The 13,648-nt window shown below is 43.2% G+C and overlaps 1 protein-coding gene across 14 annotated transcripts in view; it reads left to right on the top strand.

Annotated features, from left to right (window-relative positions):
- Positions 1–13,648, top strand: part of ARHGEF11 (Rho guanine nucleotide exchange factor 11) — a 110,452-nt gene that overhangs the window by 49,201 nt on the left and 47,603 nt on the right. For 7 of the 14 annotated variants that reach the window (XM_017852540.1, XM_017852539.1, XM_017852535.1 and 4 more), the window contains exons 2-4: positions 8,492–8,524; positions 10,057–10,148; positions 11,814–11,912. In XM_017852540.1, the coding sequence (XP_017708029.1) occupies positions 8,492–8,524; positions 10,057–10,148; positions 11,814–11,912 (224 nt within the window). Of the gene's footprint in view, positions 1–3,683; positions 3,727–3,787; positions 3,870–8,491; positions 8,525–10,056; positions 10,149–11,813; positions 11,913–13,648 lie in introns of those variants that run through there. The other 7 variants (XM_017852544.1, XM_017852542.1, XM_017852541.1 and 4 more) reach the window with 4 other exon arrangements.

The raw sequence follows: 13,648 nt of genomic DNA, 5'->3' as shown, positions 1-13,648 counted from the left end.
AGACTAGGAATTGGAGGTTGCAGTGAACTATGATCACACTACTGCACTACAGCCTAAATGACAGAGCAAGACCTTGTCTCAAAAAAAGAGAGAGAGAGGTTCCTAAGCTTAGCCAGCTAGTAAGTGGCAGAATCAGGACCGAGACCCATGTCTTTTTAATTTTATCTCCTGTTACACTCCCTGTTGTGAGATCTATCCCCTTCTCTCCCATATTGCATTGACAGCCTCCCCAGAGTCCGTGTGTCCTCCCTCTGCCTTCTGCTGCTTCCTCCCCTAGAATGTCCTTCCACAGCATAGCTACCTGTCAGAATCCTCCCCTTCCTCCAAGGCTCTGGTTAAAGTCCACCTCCTCTCTGATTTTTTCTTAGGCCATCCCCTCCCCAAATCTACTTTGTAACTACCAACACACTTGAACATGCAGTTTCTTATCTAGTTGATGCTTCACTGTCTTATGTGCAGAATTCAATTCTAGCAATCTGGGGCACTGAAGAATTTAGGAGCTTAAACAGTTCTTACAGGGTCACCAGTCGTACTCCCCACCTAAGTCCATGGAAATGTTAACACCCTTCTACTTTATTAGTCTTTGTTGAAACTATGAAATTATGAATTTAATCCTAATTTATATGCATTGTGGAGGTCACTCAAAAATGTTTCTCTCAACTGCTGTGATAAGTATATGCTTATGATATTTTGATGTCTAAAGATCTGTTACCTATATCTGATTTCATCTTCCAACACATATTTAATGAATATCTACTATGTACTGTGTTCTGGAGCTGCTCTGTGCTCTAGAGAACAAGATACATGAAGTTTATCATTAAATGGGAAAAGAGCAAACATTTAAAAAAAGCACCCAAACAGGTTGGGCACAGTGGCACATGCCTGTAATCCCAGCACGTTGGGAGGCTGAGGCGGAGGATCACTTGTGCCCAGGAGTTTGATATGGGCAAGATAGTGAGAACTCATCTCTATTAAAAAAAAAAAAAAAAAAAAAGGAGCTGGGCAACTACTCAGGGAGCTTAGGTGGGAGGATTGCTTGAGCTTGAACCCAGGAAGTTGAGGCTGCAGTGAGCCATGATTGCACACCTGCACTCCAGCCTGGGCAACAGAGTGAGATCCTGTCTCCAAAAAAAAAAAAAAAAAAAAGAAAGAAAGAAAAATAGGCACCCAAACAATAGTGTAGTTACTATTGAGTTAGGCACATTACAAAGGTAAATTTCAGGGAGATCCAACACAGGAAATGTCTGAGAAAGAGACACTTAAGCTGAACCCTGAGGAATGAGTGTGGGTTCGCCAGGCCAAGGGGGAGAGAAGGCCCCTGAGGTTGAAATACAGTGATTGAGAGGTAGAGTGACCAGATACGGCTTGAGAATAGGAATGAGACCTCACCAAGGACCTGGTAGCCATGTGCAGGATTTGGAACTTCATACAAGGACAGTGGGAAACCACGAAAGAGTGTATATCCTCTAATTTCTCTCTTTAAAAGATCACTCTGTGTGTAAGAATGAGTGGGGGCTAGAGTAGACGTGGGGAGGCCAGTTCTTCTAGGTGAGAGATGATGGTGTCTTAAATGATCGTGGTGGCACAGAGCGGGAGAAGTAGATGGATTTCAGGAATGTTAAGAGGTCATATCAGTAGGACTTGTCGATTGATTGGATTTGCAGAGAGATGTCAAAGATAACCTCAGATTTCTGGCATGAGCAATTGCACGGCAGTGTTTTACTGAGGAGGAAACATTTGATCAGGAGCAGGGTGGGGGAGATTGATTGCAGTTTGACTGTTGTAGCTTTGAGGTATCAGTGAAGGTGATTTAGTCCTCCCAATTACCCTTTGAGAAAGGTAGTATTATCCACATTTGTTATTGGGAAACTAAGGTTTGGAGAGGTTGGATGACTTGCATAGCCAAGAAAGGGCTGAGCCTGAGCTTGTGCCAGTATTTTGACTCCTAAAGTTGTGCTTTTGAAACCATACCACATGGCCTGTGTGCTGAGTATTCAGTGTTGAATCAAGCTAAGCAACCTTCTCAACACACCAGTTCTCTGCGTCCCTTCTCCACACACACCTGCCTGCCAAGTTGTCTACTCTGATAGTCAAACAAATCCCAAAATCTCTTCTTGTCTAAGACCTTCATGAAAGTAGAAAGGTGAGGTTTACTGGCCCTGCCTTACCTAGAATCGAACACCCTGGGGGTATTTTTCACTCATTCTAGTTCTGTTCCCCTCACGCCTGACATTTTCAAGCATAGGTCACCTACTGTACACCTGGGGAAAGGAAAAAAACAGCAAAAAAACACAATAAAACCATTTGTAAAGGGCTTTACGCTTTCAAAGTACTTAACAAATATTATCTTTTTTGCCCTCACATCAGCCCTGGAAGAAAGAAAGGACGTGTATGGTCCTTCAGCCAACATGTTTGGAGCGACCTCACTGTGCAGCAGGCAGTGCTGGAACTCAGCTGGTGATACAAGGTCCCTGTTCTCAGGGGCTTAAAGTCTAAAAGAGAAGACAGACTAACAGATGATATCAATATGTGTTCATTTTGCAGATAAGAAAGATGATAGACTGATGATAGACTCAGATATTAAGGGACTTGTTTCAAGAGTGTCTCCAAGTTACGGTCCTCTGAATAAGGAATGGCTTGGGCTGCTTGGTGAAGTAGATTCCACACCACAGACCTGCTGAATTGGATCCCTGAGGGTGGGGCCTCAAGTGATTCACATGCTACTGGATAGCTAGGAAGTGATCCAACTGAGGTGTGAACCTTTTCTGGTGCACTGCCAGAGACCATTTGTCTATCCTCTAGTTTAAGAGATGAGGGACTGATACTTACAGATCACCAGAGGTTGTCTGCAAACAGGCGTCTTTCCTCATAGCCCTTACTGTAGGGATATGCAAGCCTAGGAGGGTGTGTTTGCCAGCCTCAGACCAGAGGGAAAATTCTACCCAGAGGCAGAATCCATAGAAAGTTAGGGTGCCCAGGAGCCTGCTGAAAACTCCACCCTGGAAGATAAGGGAAACCAACCAGTAAGACCAGGTCAGAGTTCTGTAAGTATGGACTTTATCTGGAGCTAAGGTCCTGGGAGGGTGGCTGTTTCCTGGTTTACTGCTCTTGTCTTTAGGGAAGGGCCCAGGAATATTACTTTGCCCCAGACTCAGGAAGACCTAGCTCAGCCTGTGTATAGTGTGCTTTTTTATCTTTCTCTATCCATCTATCTTATGTATGTGTATTATGTATTTATATACATATATAGCATGTGTGTATTATATATATCTTTAATCATGTCATATATATATTATATGTGTGTGGGCACATGTGATGTATATATGTGTATATGTCTTGAATGTGTATGTATGTATGTATGTATGTATGTAAAAGAGAAAATAAAGACCAAGCAAATCTACATGTGGCATATACAGGTTATATAATTTTTTGTTTAGGAGCACAGACGTTGAAGTCACACCAACTTTATGCACATCTTAACTTCATTTATTTAACCTCTCTGTTCACGTATTGGAAAATGGGGATGCACTCCCTGTTTCAGCAGACTTGTGAGGATTGAGTTAGATAAGGTTATATCAAGTGCTTAGCACAGCACCTGGTAGGTAGTAAGAACTTTTTCATTATTACCACAGAATGTGGATGTTCTAGGCCTTGTCCTCATTTACATATTTGTGATGGGGTAGGAGTGAGCAGACCAGGAACCTCCCATTGGCAGATGGAAAGGACGTAATGTTGTTTGCTTATCTTTGTTTCTTTAGACTCCAGAAGCCAGTCCTGTTTGGCCACCTTAAGTTCGAACTCGTATACTTTGTAGGGGTCTGAGTGAAGCAGTGGGCAGTGTAAGCTATGGGCAGTGGTGACTGGGAAAGGTAAGGTATGCTCACCTGGAGAGGGCTGCCACCACGCATTTTCAGCTGATTGTCACTATGTGAGACCATAAGCTTGAGGATGCCAGAACTTCTGACTGACCTTTCAAGAGAAGTCAGAAATCTGTATTTTATTGCTTAGCAACTAACTTTCAAAGTATATATATAGACACACATACACATTCACACACAGACACACCGCAGGCCAACAAAAAGGATATGTGGTCTCTCTGGAAGGTCACCAAGCATGTCCTTGCTTTGTTGCCCACCCTGTAGGCTGGGGAGAGGAGCATGTGGATGCATAGTTAGAAAGCACCTGCTTGTGCCTTGTGCTGCACTCAGGCATCCCGGGAAGTCCACACGGCAACCTCTGCCTTCCAGCAGATAGGCAGGACTGACACAGGGAGCCTTGGAGGAGGGGAGAATGTGTGCGCCAATGCGGGCTGCATTGTAAAGAAGAGGAAGAGTTCTGTGAGTTACTCTGCAGATACTGTATGTGAAAAAAAGCAAAGCGCAAAAGGGGATGATACTACCTGTTGCGTAAGGAAGAAAGGAAAATAAGAATATGTATCGGTATTTATTTAGTTTTACAAGAAGAAACACAGCAAGGAAACCAAAAACAAATGAAAATGGTTACTTGGGGAATGAGGAGAAAGAATAAGTATACTTCTGAATATACTTTTAAAATTTCATTTTGATTTTCAACCATGTAAATGTTTAATATATTCAAAAAATGAAATAGATAAGCTTGAAAAAAAGCAAACCCTAAAATTCAGTACAAATATAAAAAGAAACCTAAATATATCTCAAATTGATAACATAAAAATAGATTAAGACTGAGCACAGTGACTCACGCCTGTAATGCCAGTGCTTTGGGAGGTCGAGGCAGGTGAATCACTTGAGCCCAGGAGTTCAAGACCAGCCTGGGCATCATGGCGAAACCCCATCTCTCCAAAAAATATGAAAATTTGCCAGGCATGATGATGTTTGCCTGTAATCCCAGCTATTTGGGAGGCTAAGGCAGGAGGATCACTTAAACCCAGGAGACAGAGGTTGCAGTAAGCTGTAATCGTGCCACTGCACTCCAGTCTGGTTGATGGAGTGAAACCCTGTCTAAAAAAACTAAACAAAACAAACAAAAAACCCAACAGATTAACCCAGAAAATTTCACACACATTACTGATGGTACTGGGATATAGTCTGAGGACAAAAAGAACTGCAAGAAAACCTTGAACTTAATAGGTTTGTTGTTACTAGCGATATTGATATAGTAACTCCAGGAACTATCTTTTCTGCATATTGAATAGAGCAGTGAGTAAATATATTGGTATTGTTTAGGAACGGGGTTCTCAATATGAGAAAAGGAAGATACAATATGGAATGGGGAAGATGAAGAACCCTGTTGTGTTGAGTTCAAATTGGAGATACCAATGTGAACTCAAAAATTTATAATAAATTTTTCTAGCTCTTGTCCATTAAAAGGGCCTGGAACAAGGGACAGCTCAGCAGCAATGAGTACCTAGCAGCCAGATCTTGTTTCTAAATGCATTTCCTGCTAAAAGGAACAGGGCTCCTTGGAGAAATGTTTGATTTCCGGTCTGGCATAGGGAAAGTACAAGGTGAGCATGGAGTACCTTTTTGTGCCAGAAAGCAAGGACATGATCAAAGACAGATGGTGACATGTTAAAAGGACACAGGAGCTGGCTTTCAGAAGCTCCCACTGGTCAAATGGGAACATTTTAAACTTTTTTTTTTAAGGGTAATAGAGTATAATGTATTACTTTGGGGGAGAAACAAGATCTGTGAGTTCATAGCACTACTCCAGAAAAGAGATGAGATGACATTTTTTGTAAAAGCTTACTGGCTAATATATGTAGAAGGAATGATAGAATTAGCAAATTGCCATTTTGCAGGCATCAGTGCAATAAATAAGCGCTTTAGGCAAGAATCGTCTATGGAGAGTAAAACTATTGGATGAGAGATGTTGGAAAACAGAGTATCTATGCAGTCTCAAAATATCATCCCACAGATTTCTCATTAATTCAAATGAGAAAATAGATTTGTACCATTGAAAAAATCTCAGGAGTACCACTTTACCTAAGTAATCAAACCTACCATCACAAAAACGGGACAAGCTGTCCAACGTCACTTATGTAATAGTCTCTTAAAACTGTTTAACATGAATCTAACCATGAGGAGGCATCAGATGAATCCAGATTGTAGGCCATTCAACAAGATAACTCGCCTAGACTCTGCAAAACATCAGTGTTATGAGAGACAAGACCAAGAAAAGTGGGGAGGGTTCTAGATTAAATTAATCTGAAAGAGACATGACATAAGTATAATTCGAGATCTTTGGCTCCTGAATTGAAGCAATTGGGGAATAGCTATAAAGAACTTAATAAGACAATTGGGAAAATTTGAATGTGTACTGTATATTAGATAATACTGTATCAGACTCATTGGGTGTGCTGATGGCATTGTTGTTATATAGAAGAATTTCAATGCTCTTAGGGGATATAGGCTAAAATAGGGGTAAAGTGTCATGATGTCTGCAATTTTCAAGTGAGAAAAAAATGTATAAACATAGAAAGATAAAGCAAATGTGACAAATGTTAGTTGCTGAATCTAGATGAACGGCGTATAGATATTCACCATGCTGCTTCTTCAATGTTAATGTAGTTTGACATTTTTCAAAATAAAATGTTGGGGTAAATGAAATGTGTGCTGCAGTGGTCAGGGATTGCTTCATGGAGTCAATGCCATTTGATTAGGACCTTGAAAAAGTAGTAGGAGATGGACAGAGATGACAAGGGATAGCAACTATCAAGTCAGAGATGGGAATGAGTACAGCATTGCTTAGGATCCAGTAGAGGTAGGTAGTAGGCAAGTAATCAGAGATGAATTTGAAAAGACATTTGGGTCCACAGGATGAAAGTCCTTTAATACCAGGTTATTGGAGGCACATCTGATTGTGTAGATAATAAGTTCTTGACGAGAGGGCCTGAGGGAGTAGTATTTGGGTAAGTTAGTCTGTGGTGGTGGAGTGCTGGATGGACTGGAGAGTGGAAAAGAGTTTTTTTTTTCAGTAATCCAGGCATGAGGCACTAGACATGTAGCTTAAAGGGATGATTGTCAATGATTATGTAAAGAAAGGAGCGACTCTGGGAAAAGATTATAAAGAACCTACGGGTTTCTTTGACTGGCAGTAGGGGATAACTGAGAAGTTGGGTCAGAAAATCTGTCTCACTGGTGCCATTTAGAGTACAAATTTGGGGGGAAATTCTCCACTCTTCAGGGTCGCCTCCATACCCCCAAGGTTTAGGCTGAGCAGAATCTGAGCTCTGCTGTCAAATTTTGATGAGAATGTCATCAGGAAAAGGGAGGGGCCACCATTAAAGTCTTTTCTATCTATGACAGCCTCCAATTCACGCCAAACTACCTTCCTCTCTCCTTGTTTCTCAGATTTTTAACCTTCCAAAGTCTTCCTCCCAAATATGTACTCGGACTCACAACCCAGCTGACACAATAGTCTATCCATTGATTCTGTCCACCAGGCCTGCCTTCCATAGGCATCTCTTCCTCCTTCAGTTCAATGGTAGTTTTCTCTCTTTTAAGCTCTCAGGAAAAAAAAAAATTATGCATCTGTTGCAAGTATACTTATGTTGCCATCTCCTTGTCCCCCACATACCTGCCTTAGCCTGTGATTTTATTTTAGAGAAACTTTTGATGACTGCTGAAATGGTCTTTGTCCATGCCCCTAACAGTTGTTGACAGCAGGGACATGGACCTTTTGGTTCATTTGCCTTTGATTATGTGGAACTGCTTATGCCTCAGCTCAGATGCAAACCATATCAGGTTCTTAGGTTCAAGTGTACCTTCTAGGCTTTAATATGGGCATAGGAAACCAGCTTCCTGGTGGGGTCAAGAACAAGGCAAGAAGGCCCAAGGTGTCCCAAGATAACCCTGTGCAGTCATAGAGAATAAAGTAGGCAGAACATGTAGGAGGAAGGAACAGTGTAGGCAGAGACAGAAGCCAGAAACCATAGCAAGTGAAAGGAGGACAGTAAAGAGCAGGGACCAAGAATAGGGCTGAGCCCCTACTGCATCAGGCACTGAGGACCACAGCAGCAAGACTCTCTCTGCTTTCACAGACCTTGCAACCTTGCTTGTACGGCTTTACAGACAAGTGAACAACAGCTTTTTCGGTTGGGTATTTGAGCTGCAGGAAGGATAGATACTGGGAGCTGTGGAAAACATCAAAGGGCACTTCCCTGGGCATCAGGCATTATACTTCCTGTTAGATGCTGTGGTGAATGGCCTAGCTGAGGACAGATGACTGTTCTCCTGAGTATGGTGGGGAGGTTCTAAAGGTTTTAAGCGGCAAAATGACAGGGGATGTTACTAAGCTCATGGCTGTTAGTAAGCTCACCTTGTGACCAGGTGCCTCCCCTGGGTCACTCTTGGCTCTGTTGTGGTTTTTCTTTGCACCAACCATCTCTAGTGTCTTGTCTGGTTTATGTCGTGTTTTGTTTTTCTTTCTCTTTCTTCCTCCTGTCCTGCATCGCTCTCTCCTGGGCCCACACTCTCTTCTTCCTTGATGTCCTTCTCTCTCTGATCCAAAGATCAGCCAGTAAAAAGCAGTCTCACCTGTCCAGGTAAGAGGGGTGCCACTGTGAGGGGGGACGAAGACCCCCTCCTTTATATTTATAAGTTACTTGTTCCCTCACATGATTTCAAACTTTAGAAGTACCAAAGAATATAATAAAACCCTGCAGGTCCATTCCTGTGCCCCAGCCACCCAGTTTCCCTCCTCAGAGACAACCATGTTATATGTTTCTTTTGTATTCTTCCAGAGATATTTTAGATATTTTTGCATATGTAAATAAATATTTAAACATATATAAGCACATAATTTTATTCTCTCTTTTACTCACTTTTTTAAACTGTCCAAATAATTCTGTATTTTGTTTATTTCACTCAGTAACGTATCATGGAGGTCATTCTCTATCGTGTATAAAGAGCCTCTTCATTCTTTTTTATGACTGAGTTCTGTGTCATATTGCTGTAATGTGTTTAACGAGTCACTCATTGTGAACATTTAGATTATTTCCAGTGCTTTGCCATCACACACAGTGCTTCCATGAGTAGCCTTCTACTTAGTCATTTGCTATAGGTAGGATAGGAATTGCCCCTTTCTGAGGGGCAGCAACTGTTGATTCAGGAACTGGCAACTTGTACACTTTTCCAAAAAGGAGTGCCACAGCAATGATTGAAATTTCTTCTATTCCTGTGAGGGTCCTAGTTGAAGAGGAGATCCAGCAGTGAATTCTTTGATTTGGTGATCAGTACCACTTGAAGGTTTGGGGTCTTTAATAGTTTCCAATTAGGCAAGGTGCCTCGGGCTGGCTGAGGGAACGGAGCTGAATATGGGATTGGAATACTGCCACCAAACAGACCAGGTTCCGGTTCTCCCGTGGTACCCAAAGGATAAATGGAATTTTCAGAGGCTTGGGCCATTCCTCTACTGTCTTTTCTAGAAAGTGTGCAAGTTGCCGATTACCCAGCGGGCTTGTACTCATGCCCATTTACCCTCCTGGAGATCACTATGGAGAGGTGGAACTTTGAGGGACAAAGAGATGAAGCTAAATGGGGAGCTTGTCTCTGCTGCCGCCACTACAGCCCCATGCTGTGCTCATGCAGACCTCTGTGTGTGTTTGACCCACCTCGTCCTTCCCTCCAGTCTCCTCTTCCTTTGCAAATCATCACCTAAAACTAACTGGCTGTTTGGTTTTTTCCTGTCTTTTTCTTGCATTCATTTTCTCTGCTGCTCCGTTCTGTTCCATCAGCCCCATTGCAGCCTGGTAAGACCCAACAAGCGTGTATACGTGTGCACATCCCCTGCTTGCTATTGTCTCTTTGTCGCCTAACTCCAGGAAGGGTTATTTCCCTTCACACCTTGCTGGGTATTAAAGAGATCATGCTTGCCCTGCCAGCCCAGGATTCCAGATAGGTTGTGTTACCAGTGGTGTACACATGGCTAATGTCCTACCAGATTGGGTTACAGGGTGGGTAGGTTGGTCTCTCATTATCCAAGACTCAGGGCCCCTTTCGACAGAGCCTCCATCTACTACAAGGCTGATCCCTCCCTGCCCAGCTCATTGACATGCTTTCCTTACTCCTTCTCCAGGTTAAGTAGCCTGTCTTCTCTGGGAGATTCTGCACCTGAGCGCAAGTCCCCTTCTCACCATCGCCAGGCTTCGGATGCCTCTGAGACAACAGGTACCCTCCTTGGGAATTAACACACAAACACAGCCAGGCATGGTGGCACCTGCCTATATTCCCAGCTACTCGGGAGACCAGTGGGAGGATCGCTTGAGCCCAAGAGCTCTGGCTATAGTGTGCTATGCCGGTCAGGTGTCTGTACTAAGTTCAGCATCAATATGATGACCTCCCAGGAGCAGGGAACTACCGGGTTGCCCAAGGAGAGGTGAACTGACCCAGGTCAGAAATAGAGCAGGTCAGAATACCCATGCTTATCAGTAGTGGAATCACACCTATGAATAACCACTGTACTCCAGCCCGGGCAACATAGTGATACTCCATCTCTTTTTTTAAAAAAAAAGCATATGGTCTGGTGTGGTGGCTCATGCCTGTAATCCCAGCACTTTGGGAGGCCAAGGCGAGCAGATCACTTGAGGTCAGGAGTTTGAGACCAGCCTGGCCAACATGGTGAAACTCCATCTCTACTAAAAACACAAAAATTAGCCGGGTGTGGTGGTGCGTGCTTGTAGTCCCAGCTACTCAGGAGGCTGAGGCAGGAGAATTACTTGAACCCAGGAGGCAGAGGTTGCAGTGAGTCGAGATCGTGCCACTGCACTCCAACCTGGGTGACAGAGCAAGACTCTGTCTCAGAAAAAAAAAACATGGATACAGAGATGCACACTCATACAGACAGATCTGTATACTCCAAATGTAAAGCAACTTAGTGTTTATGTTGAGCACATGATGTATATTAGGCATTGTGTTAATGGGTTTTATATAAATTGCCTCCATACATCAACGTAGAAACTAGGTTTTATTATCTTTATTTTGCAAATGAGGGAGCTGAGGCACAGAGAGGTTGAGAAATATGTCCAAGATTGCAAGCTTATTGGGGACAGAATCAGGACTTGAAACCAGTTCTGTTTTAACTCTAGAACCTACGCTTTAATCATTGCAGGATGCAACCACACATACTCATACATGTACAATGTCCAGTATACACTCACAGGGATGGAGACATTTGGTAGTCATAACCTCTGTTTCTTTTTGTTTTTTAATTCTGTATATTTTTTTAAAGGATACATGACAAGAAGAAAACCCTTTTATTTCTGAAATATTTTATTTTATTTCAGAAATAAAAGGGTTTTCTTCTTGTCATGTATCCTTCCCTGGATTTGGCAAGAGACCACTCCTAAGACACCCTGCATAAGTTACCCAGCTCTATAAAAAGAATCAACAAGCATTGGTATACCACTTGCTGCATTCATTGGATGTCACTTAACATGTAACTTCTAGGCTCACTTGGGCTTCAACCCTGGGAGGCTCCTTATCGATAATATTAGTCTTCAGGAGGATGGCTAGACCTGGTCCTGCCCCTTCTTTGACCAGTCTCACCCAGACACACCAAAAGGGACAGACATGTATGTGAGAGACAAGCATTTTAGCACCTCAGAGAAGGGTAGTTTCTTATTTGGAATACAAAGTAAGTTACAGGTTTTGCCAACCACCGAGGGAGGCGTGTCATTGCAGTAGTGTTTAGACAGGAATAGTCTAGGGAATTTGGTTAATGTGAAAAGGCTCCTTGAAGAAGAAAGGCACTGAGGCTTCCCTGGGTTGGTCTTGGCATGTGTACACTAACCTTCCAATGACGCTGCATACTCAACCTTTCTCTCCGCCTCCCAGGTCTCGTTCAACGCTGTGTCATTATCCAAAAGGACCAGCATGGCTTCGGCTTCACAGTCAGTGGGGATCGCATTGTTCTGGTGCAGTCTGTGCGGCCTGGTGAGTGCTGCATCCCTCCTGCCCACAGTGGACAGTTCTTGCAAAGCCACCATGTATGTGACAGTGCCACTCGTGCTTTCCTGTGGGGCATGAATGAATTACTCTAGAACTAGTTCTCCATGGGTGCCTGGGGAAGCCTCTTTAATGCTAAGCCCCCAGGCAGAATTTCTAGAGATTGCACCTCGTGCTTGCTTCCCTGGCTGGGAAGTGAAAAACCAGCAAAATAGCTGTCAGGTCATCATCAGGCAGATGTCTGATTGCCATCGAAGGGAGCCCTTCATACTGGGTCACAAGATTCTGTGGAAGAATCAAAGACCCCCTTTCTTCATATTTACCTCCACATTACCTGGCTAAGTGCACAGATGGTCACTTTCTACAGTTTTATAACCTGAGACAGGCACAATGGTCCAAATGATTACAGAGCACATTTGCTGATACAATTAACATTAAATAATAAATTACAAACAGGTGAATGATATATGTTGGATGTGATGTCAGGGGAAATGGTGTTTGGAAGTTTGAGTAGTTTGTGATTTGAGGCATAGCCATTTTCCTTGTGATCATTTGGGAAGCCCTCTTAAAAGAAACAGGATTTTTAGAAGTAGTTTGAAAGATGAAAATGAAAAGCAGATCAGCAGGATAGGAATTTGGTGGGAGGGAAATGAAGAGTGGGTGGGTATCATAGCCAAATCCATCCAGTTACCAGTTGTGTATAGAAGGGGCGTGAACAGTCAAAACTCTAGCATATGCCGGGTAGTGGAACCATTGTTGGTGGTCCAGGCTGAGGAAGACAATCAGAAAGGCAATGGGTGGCCGGGCGCGGTGGCTCACGCCTGTAATTCCAACAATATGGGAGGCCGAGACAGGTGGGTCACGAGGTCAGGAGATTGAGACCATCTTGGCTAACACGGTGAAACCCCGTGTCTACTAAAAATACAAAAAAATTCACCAGGCGTGGTGGCAGGCGTCTGTAGCCCCAGCTACTCAGGAGGCTGAGGCAGGAGAATGGCGTGAACCTGGGAGGCAGAGCTTGCAGTGAGCCAAGATTGTGCCACTGCAGTCCAGCCTGGGTGACTGAGCGAGACTCCATCTCAAAAAAAAAAAAGAAAAGGCAATGGGAGTGGAAGAGTCCTTAAAGGGTAAAGAAGTGTCCCTAAAAGGAGTAAACTTCAGTGCAGTAAGTAGCATTGGGCTGGTGACATGGAGCATCCTAGGCTTGGCTTAGACAAGAGCACAAGGAAAGGATTGGGAGCAGCTTTCCTGATAGTGCAGAGCAGGAGGGAAAATAGACTTGCATTGATTTTGGAGGAAGATATGGGATATGTTCACAGGAAAGATGAAAAGAGAATTTCAAATTTATGACCAAAATGAGGTATGTGGATCATATAAGGATATAAATAAGTATGGCTTCTTATGTTTGGGAGTAAACTTACATCAGTGGGAGGTTTCTTTTGCATATCCTGGGCTGAAGCTCTAAAAAGATAGTTTTATTCTTTGCTTTTCTTATTTCTCAGGGTTCCTGGACTAGGGTGAGACAGAGTTAGTGGAACTGCCAGTAACTTGTACTTTTCCTCTGCCGGTCTATCTGGTACAGAAAATATGGGATCCCCTCCAGTGAAGTCTAGGTTCAGCTCTCCTTTACCTTCTTCCTTTTCTTAGGCTGAGCAGAGTCAGACCCAGAGAGGAAAGAAGGAAAAGATGGCTTACAAGGAGAATATGAGTTCTAGAGTCTGTGT

The sequence above is a fragment of the Rhinopithecus bieti genome, unplaced genomic scaffold (genome assembly GCF_001698545.2).
Source record: "Rhinopithecus bieti isolate Rb0 unplaced genomic scaffold, ASM169854v2 scaffold_33937, whole genome shotgun sequence".
Lineage (NCBI taxonomy): Eukaryota > Metazoa > Chordata > Mammalia > Primates > Cercopithecidae > Rhinopithecus > Rhinopithecus bieti.
This window is presented reverse-complemented; position numbering and strand designations above follow the sequence as displayed.